This window comes from Artibeus jamaicensis, unplaced genomic scaffold (genome assembly GCF_021234435.1).
Source record: "Artibeus jamaicensis isolate MK-2021 breed Jamaican fruit bat unplaced genomic scaffold, CSHL_Jam_final contig_444, whole genome shotgun sequence".
Classification (NCBI taxonomy): Eukaryota; Metazoa; Chordata; class Mammalia; order Chiroptera; family Phyllostomidae; genus Artibeus; species Artibeus jamaicensis.
The window spans coordinates 3,302,702-3,317,830 of NW_026521831.1; the positions used below are offsets into that span (position 1 = coordinate 3,302,702).

At 61.1% G+C, this 15,129-nt stretch overlaps 1 protein-coding gene across 2 annotated transcripts; it reads left to right on the top strand.

Moving 5' to 3' along the window:
- The first annotated feature begins 2,284 nt into the window (after positions 1-2,284).
- Positions 2,285-13,747, top strand: SLC25A29 (solute carrier family 25 member 29). 2 transcript variants are annotated; one of them, XM_037130259.2, is made up of 4 exons: positions 2,285-2,622; positions 7,136-7,179; positions 11,590-11,673; positions 11,978-13,747. In XM_037130259.2, exons 1-4 carry the CDS (start codon positions 2,589-2,591, stop codon positions 12,725-12,727), a joined length of 912 nt encoding a protein of 303 aa, XP_036986154.2. In that variant the 5' UTR covers positions 2,285-2,588; the 3' UTR covers positions 12,728-13,747. The 2 variants fall into 2 exon arrangements, 1 of the variants encoding a protein (XP_036986154.2); XR_008391799.1 differs by lacking the exons at positions 2,285-2,622; positions 7,136-7,179; positions 11,978-13,747 and adding an exon at positions 7,194-9,412 and having other exon boundaries at positions 11,590-11,676.
- The last annotated feature ends 1,382 nt before the right edge of the window (positions 13,748-15,129 follow it).

Sequence of the window (15,129 nt, forward strand, 5' to 3'; positions counted from 1 at the left end):
ACGCCTGCCTGCCCACTGGCTCGCTCAGCAGAGGCTCGGTGCTTCTCCACTGCCAGAGCCTGCACAGCACAGTTCACAGTGCAGCTCGGGGCCCCAGGGACAGACCAGGCCAAGGGATGTGGTAGTGCCAGGGGCCATGCACCTCCTCGGGGTCTTGTGACACATGACTGCTTGTAACTGACACTATCACCAGCTTGATGTTTATCTAGGTTGTCATGCTGTCCAGCTGTTATGGACAAAAGTATTCATGGTCACATTTTAAAGAGCACAGATCATCAATCATCAACCAGAAGGCACTGAGGAGCTCACTGAGGACAGTGAGGACTGTCAGAGGTCAGAGCGGGAAACTTCGATCTGGGATGTGAGATGGAGCTGGTTCTGCTCCATCCACATCTGTCTGTACAAGGGCTCATGCAGATTGCCCCAAGCAGGACATTACAGGCACATGTATGGTTCAACTCTTTCATAATTTGGGTTATTGCACTCTTAAGGTACTTGGCTTCCTCTCAAACCTCCAAAACGGGGATGGATGCCACAGGCTATTGTGCTTGGCCTCCTGGGGCCTGGGCAACCCAGGGACACCCCTTCCTAGAGGTGAGTCACCTGGATATAGGCTGTCCCATTCAATGGTCATGGTCTGGAGGCCTCCTGCCACCTGAGCATCCCCACGGTCAACTACTGCCATTTAGAGTCCGAGCTTCTTATGGGGCCCATGTGCTACTGCTTTTCTGGCTCATTGGCCACTCTTCCCCCCTCTTCCTCCACCCGCCCGCAGCCTCCTTGAGGCCTGGCACTGAGTCAGAGAGGCTGGTGATACTCAAACCCAGGCCTCCAGACCCCTAATTCAGGGCCCACCAGCCATCAGGAGCACTGGACTGAGCAGACCTGGGTGTGGGTCTCTTCTTAGTGACCGTTCTGTTTAGCGTCTAAGAAGAAACAAAAACCACACTGGTGGTTGGCTTCCGGGTGGCCTCTGTATTACTACACTTTACTGATGGCTTACGTCTGCTGTATGTCTTCTAGTACCAAATACAGATCATCTTTAAGACCTGTCTATGAGGTATATCCGTTGTAATCTCCATCCTGACATCAGAACCGCTAAAACTAGAGTTAAAAGAACTCTGTGCTCTGCAACCCGGAACTCCGCAGTGTGGTCCTGACCTTCGGGCGGGTGGAGAAGGAAGTTGACTCCTGGCTTGGCTGTTATTCGACTCTCACTGTGAAGGAGAGAGATCCCAGCCAAGCTCAGCCCTACCCGGACAGTCCGGACTTCGTGGGGCGCTGGGGAAGGGAGGGGAGGGAAAGTTGCCGCGCAGGACAGTGCCCAGGAACCAGGCAGGGGGCACAATCTCGAGGACTCTCGGGGTGCGGGTGGTGGCTGTGGATTTGGTGCCTAGTTACCCGCTCCTCCCACTGCCCAGCTACCCGCTGGGTCCTTAACCGACCACACTCCCTGAGCCGCCCCTCTGGCCGCACCATATCCTGGCTGCTGCGGAGAGACGCGCTGAGATCTGGCCTGTTCCGCCCCGCAGCTCTGGGCCCTGTCCAGGGACCAGCCTCGCTTCCGAGGCTTCCGCAGTCAGCGGGCAGGTGCGGGACTCCGAGGACCCGGCCGCGCCCCTCATCCCAGGCCCTTTTCATTTTTCAGTTTCGCCTCCCGCCGCCTGAAACGCTGGAGCGCTCAGTCCAGTCGCTGAGACCATGCGTGTTGGGTCGGGCGGCCAGAAACCCCAGGCCACCGCCCAGCGGGCTCCCAGGCGAGAGAGCGAAGGCTCCTGGAGGGTGCGATTCGCCGCCGGAAGAAAATTGCAACTAGTTGTGTCCAAGCCTGCAAGCCTGGAGGGTCCTGGCTCTCAGCGTCCGTTTCCGCGGCAGTGTCCCCATTACACAGGCAAGGACGCTGATGCTCGGCGGTGGAGTGGGGATCAGAACCCAGGTCCCAGCTTCCTGGACCCCGTCTGGAGCGAGCGCACTCCACGCCTCGCGCAGGCGACACACTAGAGGTTCCCGGGCCTTTTGGGCTGTGAATAGTGTGTGGACTCCTCGGCCGGGACCCGAGGTCCCGCTTCCGCGCACACCCGAAGTCTCCCCTACCACAAGTCGGGCGCGGGCGGGCGCACGAAGCACACTCTTTGTCTGCAGCGCCCCTGCACCTCCCCCGCGCATCTTCTTCCTACGCCCCCCGCGCCCCGCCCTTCCCCGGCACGTCCAGCCAATGAGACCCGGTGGCGGCGCGCAGGCCCGGGGCGTCGTCCGCGCCTCCTCTGCCCATTGGCTGCGCTCCGCGCCCCGCCCCAGGGCCGCCCGCAGCCTTGAGAGGCGGGGCGCAGGGCCCGAAGTGAGGGACCACTGCTGCCTGAGGACTTGCTTCGAGGGGACGGGATCCGGCCGGGGAGGAACCTGCGCCAGGTGAGAAGTCATTCGCTGAGCCGCCGCCGCCCCCCGCCCCAGACCTGACCGGGGCTCCACGCCAGGAGGCGGCGGCCAGACCGAGCCCCAGCCCAGCGAGCCAGGTGGCTCTGGACGGCGATCAGCCCCGCAAAGGGCCGGAGAAGAAGGACGCGGAGGAAGGACGGCCATCCCTGCAAATGGCGCTCGACTTCCTGGCTGGATGCGCGGGGGGTAAGGAGGCGGGAGGAATGCGCACGGGCCGGGGATGCGGGGCTCCAGATCTCGGGCTCCAGAGCCTGGCGTTTGGGATGCGAGGCTGGCTCACCTGCCGGCTGCTTGGTCCAACGGCTCGCCCACTCCTTGGGATTTCTTCGTCCCTCAGGGCTCTCATGGGCGTGAATAGACACCAGGCCCGAGGGCGCCTAGCGCGCTGTCCACGAGGCAAGTGTTTTTTAAGTCCTTCGAGGCACATTGGGAACGGAGGTCTGGGGCCCGGGAGTGGCAATGTGATTTGACGGAGGCAGGGACAGTCAGGAGGGTGCCCCGCCGCCCCCTACGCCCTCCTCTCCCCTTTCCCCCTTCCCCCATCCCCCATCCCCATCCTACCTAGAGCCGCGTCCCCACCTTGAGCCCTTGAAGTTCAAGGCTGGCTCCACTCCTTCCCCTCCAGCTCAGCCGTCTAGGCGGAGCTGGAGCCACGGGACTACCTGCTATCGGGCTAGCCTGGGGAGGGGGGTGCACCGTAAGGCGTCAGCCGGACCCCAGTCACTCTGGCGTGCCATCCCTGTCTTACGCCCATTAGTGAGCTGCTGGGGGTCGACTCTACGCGCGTGTGCGAGTGGGCCCGACACGCCCCTTGGGCTCACGGGGCCCGTGTCACCTGCGGGACATCTTCACGGAAGTCGATCCAAATCTGTGTCCCCGGAGTCAGTGTGCAGTCCTGGCTCTGCTGCAGTCCCACTGTGGGCTGGCTGGGGTGCCTACCAGTTTGGCCCTTAGTTTCTCAGCTTTTACTCAGAGAGTTAATTTATGCAACAGGTATTAACTGGGAGCCAGGTTCCACCACCGGGAATTTGGCGATGAGTTGACAGACGTGGCAGGTCCTGCCTCCTGGGCAGAGAGATGGCTGGTTGGGTGTTTTGACCTGTCCAGCTCTGACCTCCAGAGCTTGTCTCCTCCAGCACCTGCCAGCGGTGGGCACCCTGGCGAGAGAGCAGTGCCCACTATCAGTGGCCTTAAGCTCTGGGAGAAAAGAGGCTGGTGAAGGGAGTGTGTTGGGGCATGATGTGTGGGAAGGGGTTTAAAAATTTATCAGACTGTTCCCTAGTCAGGCCTCAGGAAGCCAAGGACAGGATCCTGAAAAGGGGGTTAAAACCCCAGAGTTTTTGGCAAATCGGCAGAGAATTTCCGGCGAGCCCAGGCACCAGAGGAGACTGGAAGCAGGGCCAGGGCCTGGTGGATCCTGCTGTCAGCTGGCTCCCACTCTGCTCACCCTCTCCTTCCCCTTAGTGTCAGCCACCTCTGCTGGCCCCTCCTAGGCCCCGGCTCCCCTCCCCCCACCCACCATGGGGGTCCCAGGCCCCAGCTCCCCTCCCCCCACCCACCATGGGCGCATGATCCGGAGGGTGGGGGCTGTCCAGGGGCCAGCGCCCCCTCCCAGCTTCTTGGGGAATGTGGATTCTCCCCAGAGGCAGGCTTTTCTGCAGGCATCCTAGGAGCTTGGATTTGGAACTTTCATCCTGAGGCCCGCCTGCTTAGAGACTACGGCCCAGACACACATGTGCAGTCACTCGCTCGGGCAGGGCCCCTTCCTGGAGAGCCTTTCCCAGGAGAGCTCCCTGCCAAGCCCCAGCATCCAGCGCCCTCCTGAATGGAAGAGGCTTCACCAGCCGTGCCTCTGTCCTACTGGGGTTCACATGCAAGCACAGGGTGGGTGGTGCCCAACTTCCCAGCTGTGTGAGCTGAGGCCCAAGCCTCCGGGATGAATGAGGATGGAAGTGGCCACCAGAAAGGGGGTAGAAGGTCGGTAGTCTCCTGGGACCCTCTCCTGGTCTTATCTGACCCAGAGAAACCTAGGCCCTAAGAATTGGAGGGACTAGCACAAACTCATGCTGCATGCTTCTCCCACAGAGTAGGGCAGGGGCTGTCCTCTCCCCTTTAGCCCAAAGGACAGGGATTTGACTGTGTCCCAGGCCCACCTGCAGCCCCGTGCAAGGCCCAGCCCCTATAGGGAGGCTGTCCGGGAACCATGTGCAAACCATGCCCCTACCTCGGAGCCTGGACCCAGGACCCCATGTTGCTTCCATGTTGGGAGGCTCCTCAGTGCCAGGAGGCTCAGGGCAGATCATGGCGGTGCCTTGTCTCGGGCCCGGGGCCCCTCCAGATTCACTTTCCGAGTTGGGGGGGATAGCACATCACGCCGATTATGTGAGAGTGGGTCAGCTATGCAGCTTGCCCTTAGAGAGGCAGAGCAGGACTTTGCCGGCCAGCAGTCTGGAGGCCTCCCTTGGGGGCATGGATAGAAGGAGGTGCAGAGAGAAGTCCAGTGTGGGCAGGGGGACCCCTGGAGCGGGGATAGGTTGGCCATCCTGGTGCCCCCTCACATCACCTCTGTGGCCAGGTGCCTCAAGGATGGCGGTCCCTGTCCTGCCCTGGAAGGTCATGGGATGGCAGGTGCCCCAAAGTGTCAGCCGATGCAGGGTGTTGGGCACTGGCTTTGGAGTTGGGGGACGAGGTCCACACCAGCTGCTGCAACTGTGGCCTCAGGATCCTTTTGGGGCGCTGGCCTGGAGGGGCCTCCCGGCTCTCAGGTGACCCTGAGGTTAAAAGAAGGCGGCTTTGGGGGCCTAGAGGCTTGGGGAGGCAGGCCCCACAGCCCACTCTGGCCCACTTCATGCCTGCAGATGGGAAGATGCCAATTTCTGCCCTCCAGTCTTTGCCTGGGGCCTCCCGACCCAGGCTGCTGGGCGAGGTTCTGCCCCCACAACACAGGGGCTGAGACGAGTCTGGAGCCGGAGGCAGGACCCTCCAGCACAGGAAGGGAACCTCCCTCACGTCCAGCACGTGTTTCCCTGGGTCCCCGCAGCCGGGGACCTGGCTGCAAGGGGCTTGGTGGGCTGGAGGGGCCCCAGCTGAGAGGGTGGGAAGGCTGATCGGTGCGCCTCGGGCAAGTGCTAGGGTTCCAAAGCCCCCAAACCCAATGGTAGCCCAAAAAGGGAAGTTCTAGAACTAGGGTTTTCAGATTCAGAACATGAACACAAAGGTAGATCTCAGACTCCAGAAACAACATGTGTCTCAAGACCAGATGTGGCGTCTCGAGGGGAAGATAGCCCCCCCCCATGCACCTGTGGGGGTGAGGGTTCTGGAAGGGGAGACGGCCTGGCAGCGACAGCCCTGACGAATGAGTGACACTGGGAATTTTCTCTGAGCAGGAAAAGGGGAGGCCACAGACCGACAGGGCTAGTGGAGAGCCAGGCAGGCTTGTTCTAAAGAAAAAGGACGCACCCTTGGCACCTCCTATGACATTCCTGAAACCTCAGAGGCTTCCTGTCAGAACAGATCAGTTACTGACCCAGGAGAAGAGCACCCGCTGGGGGCAGACTCCCCATCAGCAGCCCCGGAAGCCAGAAGGCGTCTGGGAGGCAGCGGCCCTGCAGGCCCGGCCCGGAGCCCCTCAGACACAGAACCGCTCTCTGCCGGCTTTGAAGAGATGGGCTGTGCAGCTGTCACAGGGTGTTTCCCCAGGTGGCATGGGGTTCGAATGCCAGCTCCACCATTGCTAGCTGTGTGCCCTAGATTCTTCTTCCACCTGATGGGCTGGAAGTCCTTTCTGTACAGGTGTTGACCTGGGGAGGCGGCACAGGCGAGAAACGGAGCGCAGGGACAGCAGACAGAAACTCCGCGTGTCCGCCGCGTTCACCGCACATGAGCACTCGTGGCAGTAAGCAGGCTCTGGGTGCACACACGTAAACATCTGGGGAGGGGCGTGTGGCGGCCACTCAACCTCTCCGAGCCTGTTTCTCCTCCCTGAAGTGGGGTAACAAGGCTGCCCAGTCGTGGGGGTGCCTATGAGGTGCAGAGCGCACGGACTTCAGGTGCACCCCAGGAAGTGTGTGTGAGCCTTCGCCCTCCGGGGGGCCAGGCTGTGGCAAGGCCCGGCCCAACACATAACCAGGCACAGCTGCAGGGTCACAAGCTGCCTCGGGCACCAGGCGGCTCCACTGTGGGGCAGGGGAAGCAGTCACCTGGCACCCGCCACATACCTGGTCCTGGATGGGCGCTCCCCGGGGACCCGCCGGGGGAGGTTGGTGCTCACACCTGGACCGCCGAGGTGAGGCTCAGACGCTGAGTCATCTGGGAGTTTGGTCAGCTGGTAAGTGACAGAGAGGAAATTCAGTTCTGGGTGAGGGTCTGGCTCCAAGTTCAAAATTTCCGGAGTACCCCACCTGTGCTGGGAGGCGTCGGGAGCAATGGGACCACTTAGCAACAGCTTGCTGTTGCCAACTGCAGTGAGCAACGGTGAGAGAGAGACAGCAGCTTTGAGTTGGACAGATCCTGGTGTGACCCTTGGGCCACCCTCACATGCTCCTCCCCCCAAGCACTAAGGGGCTCCTGGGGGCGGAGCCAGGCACACAGCCGGGAACTACGCCTGCTGGGTCTGGCAGCCCAGCGCTGTCCCCTGGGCACTCCACCCGACACTGCAGGTTTCTGGGGCATCTGGGTCACAAGTCCTTTCTTGCTGCAGGTGTGGCAGGCGTGCTGGTGGGACACCCCTTTGACACGGTCAAGGTGAGTCTCCTGTTGTGTTGTAAGTCTGGGCCCTGGGGAGGGGCGGGCGTGGGACAGAGGCCTGTAGGGTCTGGGTGGCCGGAGGCTCCCTGCCAGAGTCCACCTTAGGAACACCTTCAAGGTCTTCCCCCAGGTTCTAGAACAAAGCCGAATCCGGGCTCTCGCTGACGCCCAGGTGGGCCGCTTGCCCTCTAAGCTGAGCGACCTTCCCCCCAGTTTGTCCCCACACTTCCCAGTGGCGGCTGAAGGTCAGGGCCCCCCTGGGGTTTGGCCAGCTAAGGCCAGGGGACTGGTCTACCCTCACCCAGGGTGGGGATGCCCACGGTGTTCTCGCAGAACTCCTCCTGACAGCTTCTTAAAACAAAGAAAAGCTCAGCAGGAACATAAATGGGGGAAAAATCAAACCTGTCAGCATGTGCCACAAAGGCAGCCCGCACCGAGCAGGGACGGCCACAGTCCGGACGCCGAGTGACCCCTTCCCGGGGGCAGGTGTTCACCCGTGGAGTGGTTGTGGGTGGGACGGGCACTTGTCCCCTCTTCCGAAAGCCCCGCACCCCGAGAAACCAGGCCGTTCCTAGTTCTCAGACGCCTCAGAACAGAAACCGAGGAGACCCATGTTCTGCTGGGAAGTCCGGGCTAAGATTTTCTCTTTTGGGGGGTTTTCTGTCCTCAAAGCAGCCAAGCCCGGGCCTTACCTTCTCTGCTCATGGGATGTGGGGGCAGGCGGCAGAGGGCCAGGGTGGCTATAGTAACTGGCAGGGCAGGAAGCCAGACCTTTGTCCAGTGTATTTGCTGACCTTGGCCCCTCTCCCGAGGCCTGTGGGCCGAGTGCAGGCAAGCACAGCGTCCCTGGCGGGGGCTGAGGTGGACTTTGTGTCTCCTCTTTTCTGGAGCCCAGGTGTTCCTTGGCCGAGAAAAGGACAGGGAACTTCAGGCTGGGTTTCCTCCAGTGGTAGAGGCATCTGGGCCTGGCCTTGTGCGTTGGCCCTGACCTGGACAAGGCAGCCCCTGGGCCCTGGGCAGGGGCCCAGCTGCCAGCTGACTGGCGCATTGCCTCAGTCCTGCCACTTGTGGTCTTGGCCCAAACGGTGCTCCCAGTGTAACTTACCCACACCCCTCGGAGCTCCACCCACTGTGGCACTTGGGGTGCGGGAGCTTCTGTGCCCCGGGAAGATGCCCTTTGGAACCCCTCTTACCTGGCATCTGGAAAGAGGAAATCCGTTTGTGACCCCTTTTTTTGTCACTGGCCCACCAGCATACCACCCGGACAAGCTGTTTCTGGTGATAAGGGGGGAAGCCCGCCCCCAGGGCCGCCGCTGTCCCCCAGACGCTGTCCCCACTCTGCTGTCCCCCAGGCTCGCACTGTGGCCTTGAGCTGAGTGAGGGTGCGCTCGCTCGGTTCCGTTTAGTGTTCTAATGTCTTTATTTTTTTTTTACTGGCTCCTTTCACTATGAAAGTTAAACCCTGTCCTTACAAGAAAACCGGGACAGGTAGAAAAGTGGACGGCTTGCTGCAGGCAGGTCTGTTCTCACCTCTAAGGCTGTGCCTTCGGAAGCCCCTCCGCCCTCTAGGCCCTGTGGGCAGCTGGTGTTTTAAGGTGTTTAATGTCACACACACATTTTTCTGTTAGCTTTTTGTTACGGAAGTAATGCAAGGTGCGAAAAACTGTAACCATTACAGAGACATATAAACTAAAAAGAAAAAAAACCCACAGTCCTTCAGACAAGACAGCCTTTCCCCCGTTAACGATTTCTACTGAAAAACGGAAATGCGCACAGTCCCACGTATATTCTTGCTTTTGCAAAAGCAGGATTTATCTCCCAGCTCCGCTGTCAAAATGGACATTGAACTTGCAGGAAAGAGCACAGGTGCCCAGTGCCCAAATCTAGGAGCTGCGGGAAAAGGAGGGCAAGGCCGCCCCGAAGCCCCTCCCCTCAGGGGCCTCCGCCATCCTCACTCCCGAGGCCCGGGTCCATCTTATTGAAATTTGGTTTCCCTCTGTGGAACCTAGAACTGCAGCCACTGTCCTCAGCCTTGGACCTTCCCAGGAAGGTATTTTGCCGTCCTGCCTCAGGTGATGTGACCCTAATCCGTCCCAGCCTGCTGTCACCAGGATGTGGCTCTCCCAGGGCTGGGAGGGGCTGGCCCTGGGGCTTTGTCCAGACGTGATGTGGAAGCTTTGGTGCCTGACCTTGCCTGAGGTGCCCCAGCCATGACAGAAGTCTGTCATAGGTGAGCGAAGAAAGCCGCAGCCCCCAAGTGGACCCCATGCTTCTCTTGTCCTCCCCAAACCAGACCCTGGGCCTGGAGCCCCCTTTCCACCACCTGAGTCCCCTCCAGGCCCTAGGACAGGGACGGCAGGAGGGGCACTTGGGTCTGGCACAGGTCCTGGGTTGGGGACCTGGGCAGGGCTGGTCGAGGGAAATCATTGTCCCCTGGGTCGGGGTCTTTGGGTCTGCGTCTCCAAGCCCCGGGGGGACCTGGGAGGCTCCTGGGCTCATGTGCAAGTGGCCACTTTTTTGGGGGTGGGGCCCTCGGTCTTCCCTGGGCCACATTCCCCCCAAACCCGGCCCCTCACACAACAAGGGCTCACGCCGGGCCCAGGGGTTAGAAACGAAGGGGAGAAGGGCCTCTGTGGTCTCTTGTGGGGCTCAAGCAGGCCTGGGCACGAATGAAGCTGTCCAGTCTGCACAGACTTTGAGGCGCTGTCGGGACCTGGGCCGGGGGGCTCAGTTAGTTTGAGCACTGCCCCAATGCACCAAGGTTGCAGGTTTGATCCCCGGTCAGGGCACATACAAGAAGCAACCAGTGAATGCATGAATAAGTGGAACAGCAAGTCAGTGCTTTTCTCTCTCTTCTCTTCTTTCCTCTCACTATAAAAATCAGTAAATTAAAAAGAAAAAAGACACTGACAGTGTTAAAAAATTCGAGCCAAGGAGGGAACAGCTCCGCTTCATGCCACCTCGGCTGACACAGCCTCTCTGTGGTGGTGTTGGGAGCCACAGGGAGGACAGAGGTCCCTCCAGAGACACCAGAACACGGCAGGGACAATGAAGCGCCTCTGAGCCTCCATCTGCCTGTCTTTGAAAATGCAAGGGTCGAACCGCCCCCTGCTGAGGCCGATGATTGGCGTGCCTGAGACCCCAGTCCTGCTGCCTGGCACAGACGGACCATCACGCCGGTCCTGGTTGCTGTGAGAATTTCTGAGTCAGGCAGGGGAGAATGTGGCTTCGCCCAGCCCCACCCCACCCGTGACACAGATTCCAAGTTCGGGGGGGGGGGGTGCCGCCCAATTTGCACCTGGGGCTACTCTGCACCTGGGGCTCTAGCCAATTCAGAGATAAACTGTCAGTTAATGAAGATTTTCACACGTGGGGACCCTGGGCCTAATCCCCAGGGTCACTAATGTCCCCAAGGAGGCTGTCAGCTGCTTTCCTGTGACTTTACTAACACATGACCTCTGTCTCCACAAGGGGCCACTGGCAGAACCCGAGCAGCAGCCTGCTGTGTGGTGGTCCGGTGCCTGGAGCTGGGTACCAGCCCCTGGTGAGGGCAGATGAGGACGGGGTATTAGGCCAGGAGCCCCCATGGCATGGGCCATGGTTTGCGACCGAGACAGTGGGGGGGTCCCCAGAGGTGCTCATGCACCAGTCGGCACACTGCACAGACAGTGGAATGGGGGACTGGGGGTCCCACAGTGGGGCAGAGGTGCAGCGGCCACCAGACCAGGTGTCTTCACACCAGAACATGAAGCAGGCAACCCCATTGAATACAACAGGACTTACTGCAGGGTGACCCACCTCCGGGAAGACTGGGGCGGAGCCAGTGCAGACGCCCGCCTGCCCACTGGCTCGCTCAGCAGAGGCTCGGTGCTTCTCCACTGCCAGAGCCTGCACAGCACAGTTCACAGTGCAGCTTGGGGCCCCGGGGACGGACCAGGCCAAGGGATGAGGGATGGGGTAGTGTCAGGGGCCATGCACCTCCTCGGGGTCTTGTGACACATGACTGCTTATAACTGACACTGTCACCAACTTGATGTTTATCTAGGTTGTCATGCTGTCCAGCTGTTATGGACAAAAGTATTCATGGTCACATTTTAAAGAGCACAGATCATCAATCATCAACCAGAAGGCACTGAGGAGCTCAGTGAGGACGGTCAGAGTGGGAAACTTTGATCTGGGATGTGAGATGGGGCTGGTTCTGTTCCATCTGTACACTCAGCAGCTGCCTGACTGAGGTCTTGGGTGGCCCCAGCCCCTCTGGCGTCATCCAGTGGCTGTTGGCTCACTGATACCCCTCCCTGAAGAGGCGCAGGTCCCTGGCCTCAGCCCACCTTAGAATTCCAAGAGCCACAGGCAGCCAGCTACCTGGTTCCCACTGGCTGACCTTTTCCTGGGCCCTCCTTCCAGGTGCGGCTTCAGGTCCAGAGCCTGGAGAAGCCACAGTACCGAGGGACCGTCCACTGCTTCCAGTCCATCATCAAGCAGGAGAGCGTGAGTGGCTGCGGGGGGGGGGGGCGACGCCAGGCGGGGGGGGGGGGGGGGGGGCGGGCGGAAACCAGCTTCTAGGAGGCTGCTGGGCCGGAACACAGGCTAGGAAAGAAGAGTCAGGCCTACTGGGGAAATCTGGTGTTTGGAAATGGTTCTAATCAAATTCCGTTCGGCCCTCCTGAACACCTGGGGTGGGCTGAGGCTGCGGCCACCTGCATGCAGACTCCCTGGGGAACTGGGGAAGCGGGCTGGGCTACCCAAGCCCCCAGCAGGAGGTGGGTGCCTGACTCCTCCCTGCGCCCCGCAGGTGCTGGGCCTGTACAAGGGCATAGGCTCCCCGCTCATGGGGCTCACCTTCATCAACGCGCTGGTGTTCGGCGTCCAGGGCAACACTCTGCGGGCCCTGGGCTGTGACTCGCCGCTGAACCAGTTCCTGGCGGGCGCGGCGGCGGGGGCCATCCAGTGCGTCATCTGCTGCCCCATGGAGCTGGCCAAGACGCGGCTGCAGCTGCAGGACGCGGGCCCGGCCCGCACCTACCGGGGCTCTCTGGACTGCCTGGCACAGATCTACCAGCAGGAGGGCCTGCGCGGCGTCAACCGGGGCATGGTGTCCACGCTGCTGCGGGAGACGCCCAGCTTCGGCGTCTACTTCCTCACGTACGACGTGGTGACGCGCGCCCTGGGCTGCGAGCCGGGCGACCGTTTGCTGGTGCCCAAGCTGCTGCTGGCAGGCGGCATGTCGGGCATCACGTCCTGGCTCTCCACCTACCCCATGGACGTGGTCAAGTCGCGGCTGCAGGCCGACGGGCTGCGGGGCGCCGCGCGCTACGAGGGGATCCTCGACTGCATGCGCCAGAGCTACCGCGCGGAGGGCTGGCGCGTCTTCACGCGCGGGCTGGCGTCCACGCTGCTGCGTGCCTTCCCCGTCAACGCCGCCACCTTTGCCACCGTCACTGTCGTGCTCAGCTACGCGCGAGGCGAGGAGGCCCAGCCCGAGGACGAGGCCGCGCCTGCCGCCCCCGCGGGGCCCTCGCTGGCCCAGCCCTCCAGCCTGTGACGCCTGACCCCCACGGTGTAGGGCGTGACCCCCAGGGCCCCTTTGCAGAATCCAACACAGACATAAACTGGGCCCCCTCCCGCCTGCCTCCCTGCCCAGCCACCTGGGCCCCTTACCTGGGCTACCTCAGCTGCGACCTTGACAGGCTCATTGTTCTCAGCTGCGCAGCAGCCGCCTCACACCGCCCTGCGCAATCAGGAAGCTCAGAGCTGAAGCCCGTGTAGCACCTGCACTTCTACAGAGGGGACACGGGGCCTGTGGCCTGGCCAGCACTCCAGCCCTGGGCTGCCAGCTGCCCACCACCACCTGCTCTCCGGGACCCACGGAGGGGAGGCCCAGGGACTCACCTTGCACGTCCTCCCCATGGTGCAGCTCCAGGGCAGTCCGTGGCCACCTTGTCCAGTCTCTGCTGCACTGGGGACAGAGTCCTCTGCCGTAGCACCCCAGCTTGTTGACACAGCAGTGCTGGGAATACTCACCCAGCCTCCAAGGGCACCCAGCTACTACTGCCACTCCCATGGAGGGTGACCTGGGGTCCCACCAAGAAGCCATGGGTTTGCTGGAGGCTCCTCCTGGGGGTAGGCATTGGGAGAAGGAACGGCCAAGGGGAGGAGATCTCAACATTCTCTAATGCAGCCTCGGCCAGGGAGGGTTTCCCGGCCGAGCCTCAGACCACCCAAGTGTAAAATGGAGACACAGGTCAGCTGATTCTTGGACCTCTAGACCACTACCCCCAGCCAGGGCTCCCCACAAAGGTATGCAGAGAGGTCAGCAGGGCAGTAGGGTCCCCCTTTCCCAGGCGAGCTCCTTGGTGCCTGGTGTCCTGCGAGGTGGTGAAGGCCCAGATGTGGCCATTCTGGGCGGAGGGGGCACCTTTGCCCCAGAACGGGGATCGGGTTCTTGGCAATGTGACAGGCTCTCCCTGGGAGGCTGCTGTGGCCACGGAGGACAGCACGCCCACCCTGGGCACCGGGTGTCGTCGTACAGAACCCACGAGGGAATAAATTCTGTTTTTTAAGAGGGTCAGCTTTGTTTGTGAGTTGCAGACAGGGCTTCATTGCACACCGCTCCCTGGAGTCAGAGGGGCTGGCTTGGTGGCCCGTGTGTCCACAGGCCCTGATGGCAGCCCTAGCTGTGTGACCTGGGTGGGCACGGTCTCCTCAGCTGCACTGTGGGGCTGATGGAGCATGAGGATGGAGTGTGTGGAGCTCAGACGTGCTGGACGAGGTCTCGGCCCAGGAGGAACCCCTCAGGTGCCTGGTCCCTCTTGGCCTTGAGGCCCCAGCTGCGGTGAGGGCACCGAGAGGGACACCAGCTGAGGTCAGAAACAGCCTCAAGGAGGAGAGTGAATGGAAATGTCCACTGGAGATTAGACCTAACCCAGCACAGGAGGCCAGCCCCCAAGGGCTTCCTGTAGGGGACACTTTCCTTTGCAACTACCCCGCCAAAAAGCTCTGCCCACCTGTGGGGTGGGGTGGACAGGTGAGAGGGCCCCAGCTCTCCCTCCAGGAGGCGAGCTGGCTGTCCCGTGTCTCCGCCCCGTGAGGTCCCAGCACCAGCCTGTGATGTTGACCTTGGCTGCAGTCTCCAGGGACAGGAGGCCGGGAAGGGGCTGGTGGTGACCCCTGGGGGAACTGTCCTCATTAACCCAGCTGTCCCCTCCCCGGAGTCCCAGACTGCAGCTCCTCCTTCCCCCACTGAGGTCCCTGGCCTGTCATTTCTCTCCTCTGAAAACGCAGGCCAATGCTACAAACCAGGGTCCCCCAGTCCCACCCCAAAAGCTGGTGGTTGAACACTATTACCAACAGATTGAGCAGGGGGAAGGGATGGGAGAGGTGTGGGGGTTTTATCCATTTATTTTCTCCAATTTACACTTACTCTATTTGGGATAAATAACATGTTAATGTGGTAAGAAAACAAAAATGCAAACAGAACCCAGGCTGTGCAGTGAGGGGGGAAAACCCGGTCCCCACCTCCGAGGCCAGCCTGCCCCTCCCCGGAGCCGAGGCCGGTCTCCAGTTCCTGGTGCACATCCCGGGCAAGTCCCGGTGCGTGGGAACTAGCCCACTCCCTGCAGAGGGTGGCCAGGTTTTGTTTCCGCTGATGATTATCTTGGAGCCGAGGGCTACGACCACGGACATTTCTTCTCTAGAAGCTGTGGCAGGTCAGAGTCTGAATTCAGTGTCACAGTGTTCGCTCCAGGGGTTCTGAGGAAGAAGACCTTTGCTTGCCTCTTCCTGTGCCTGGTGGTGGCCTGTAAGCATTCGCTCACTCCCAGCCTCCATCCTCACATGATCTTCTACCCTGCACATCTCTCTCCGAAGGACCAGTCATTAGCTTAAGGGGCCATACTATTCTAGTATGGTCTCATCTTAACTAGTTACATCTGCAAGGACCTGATC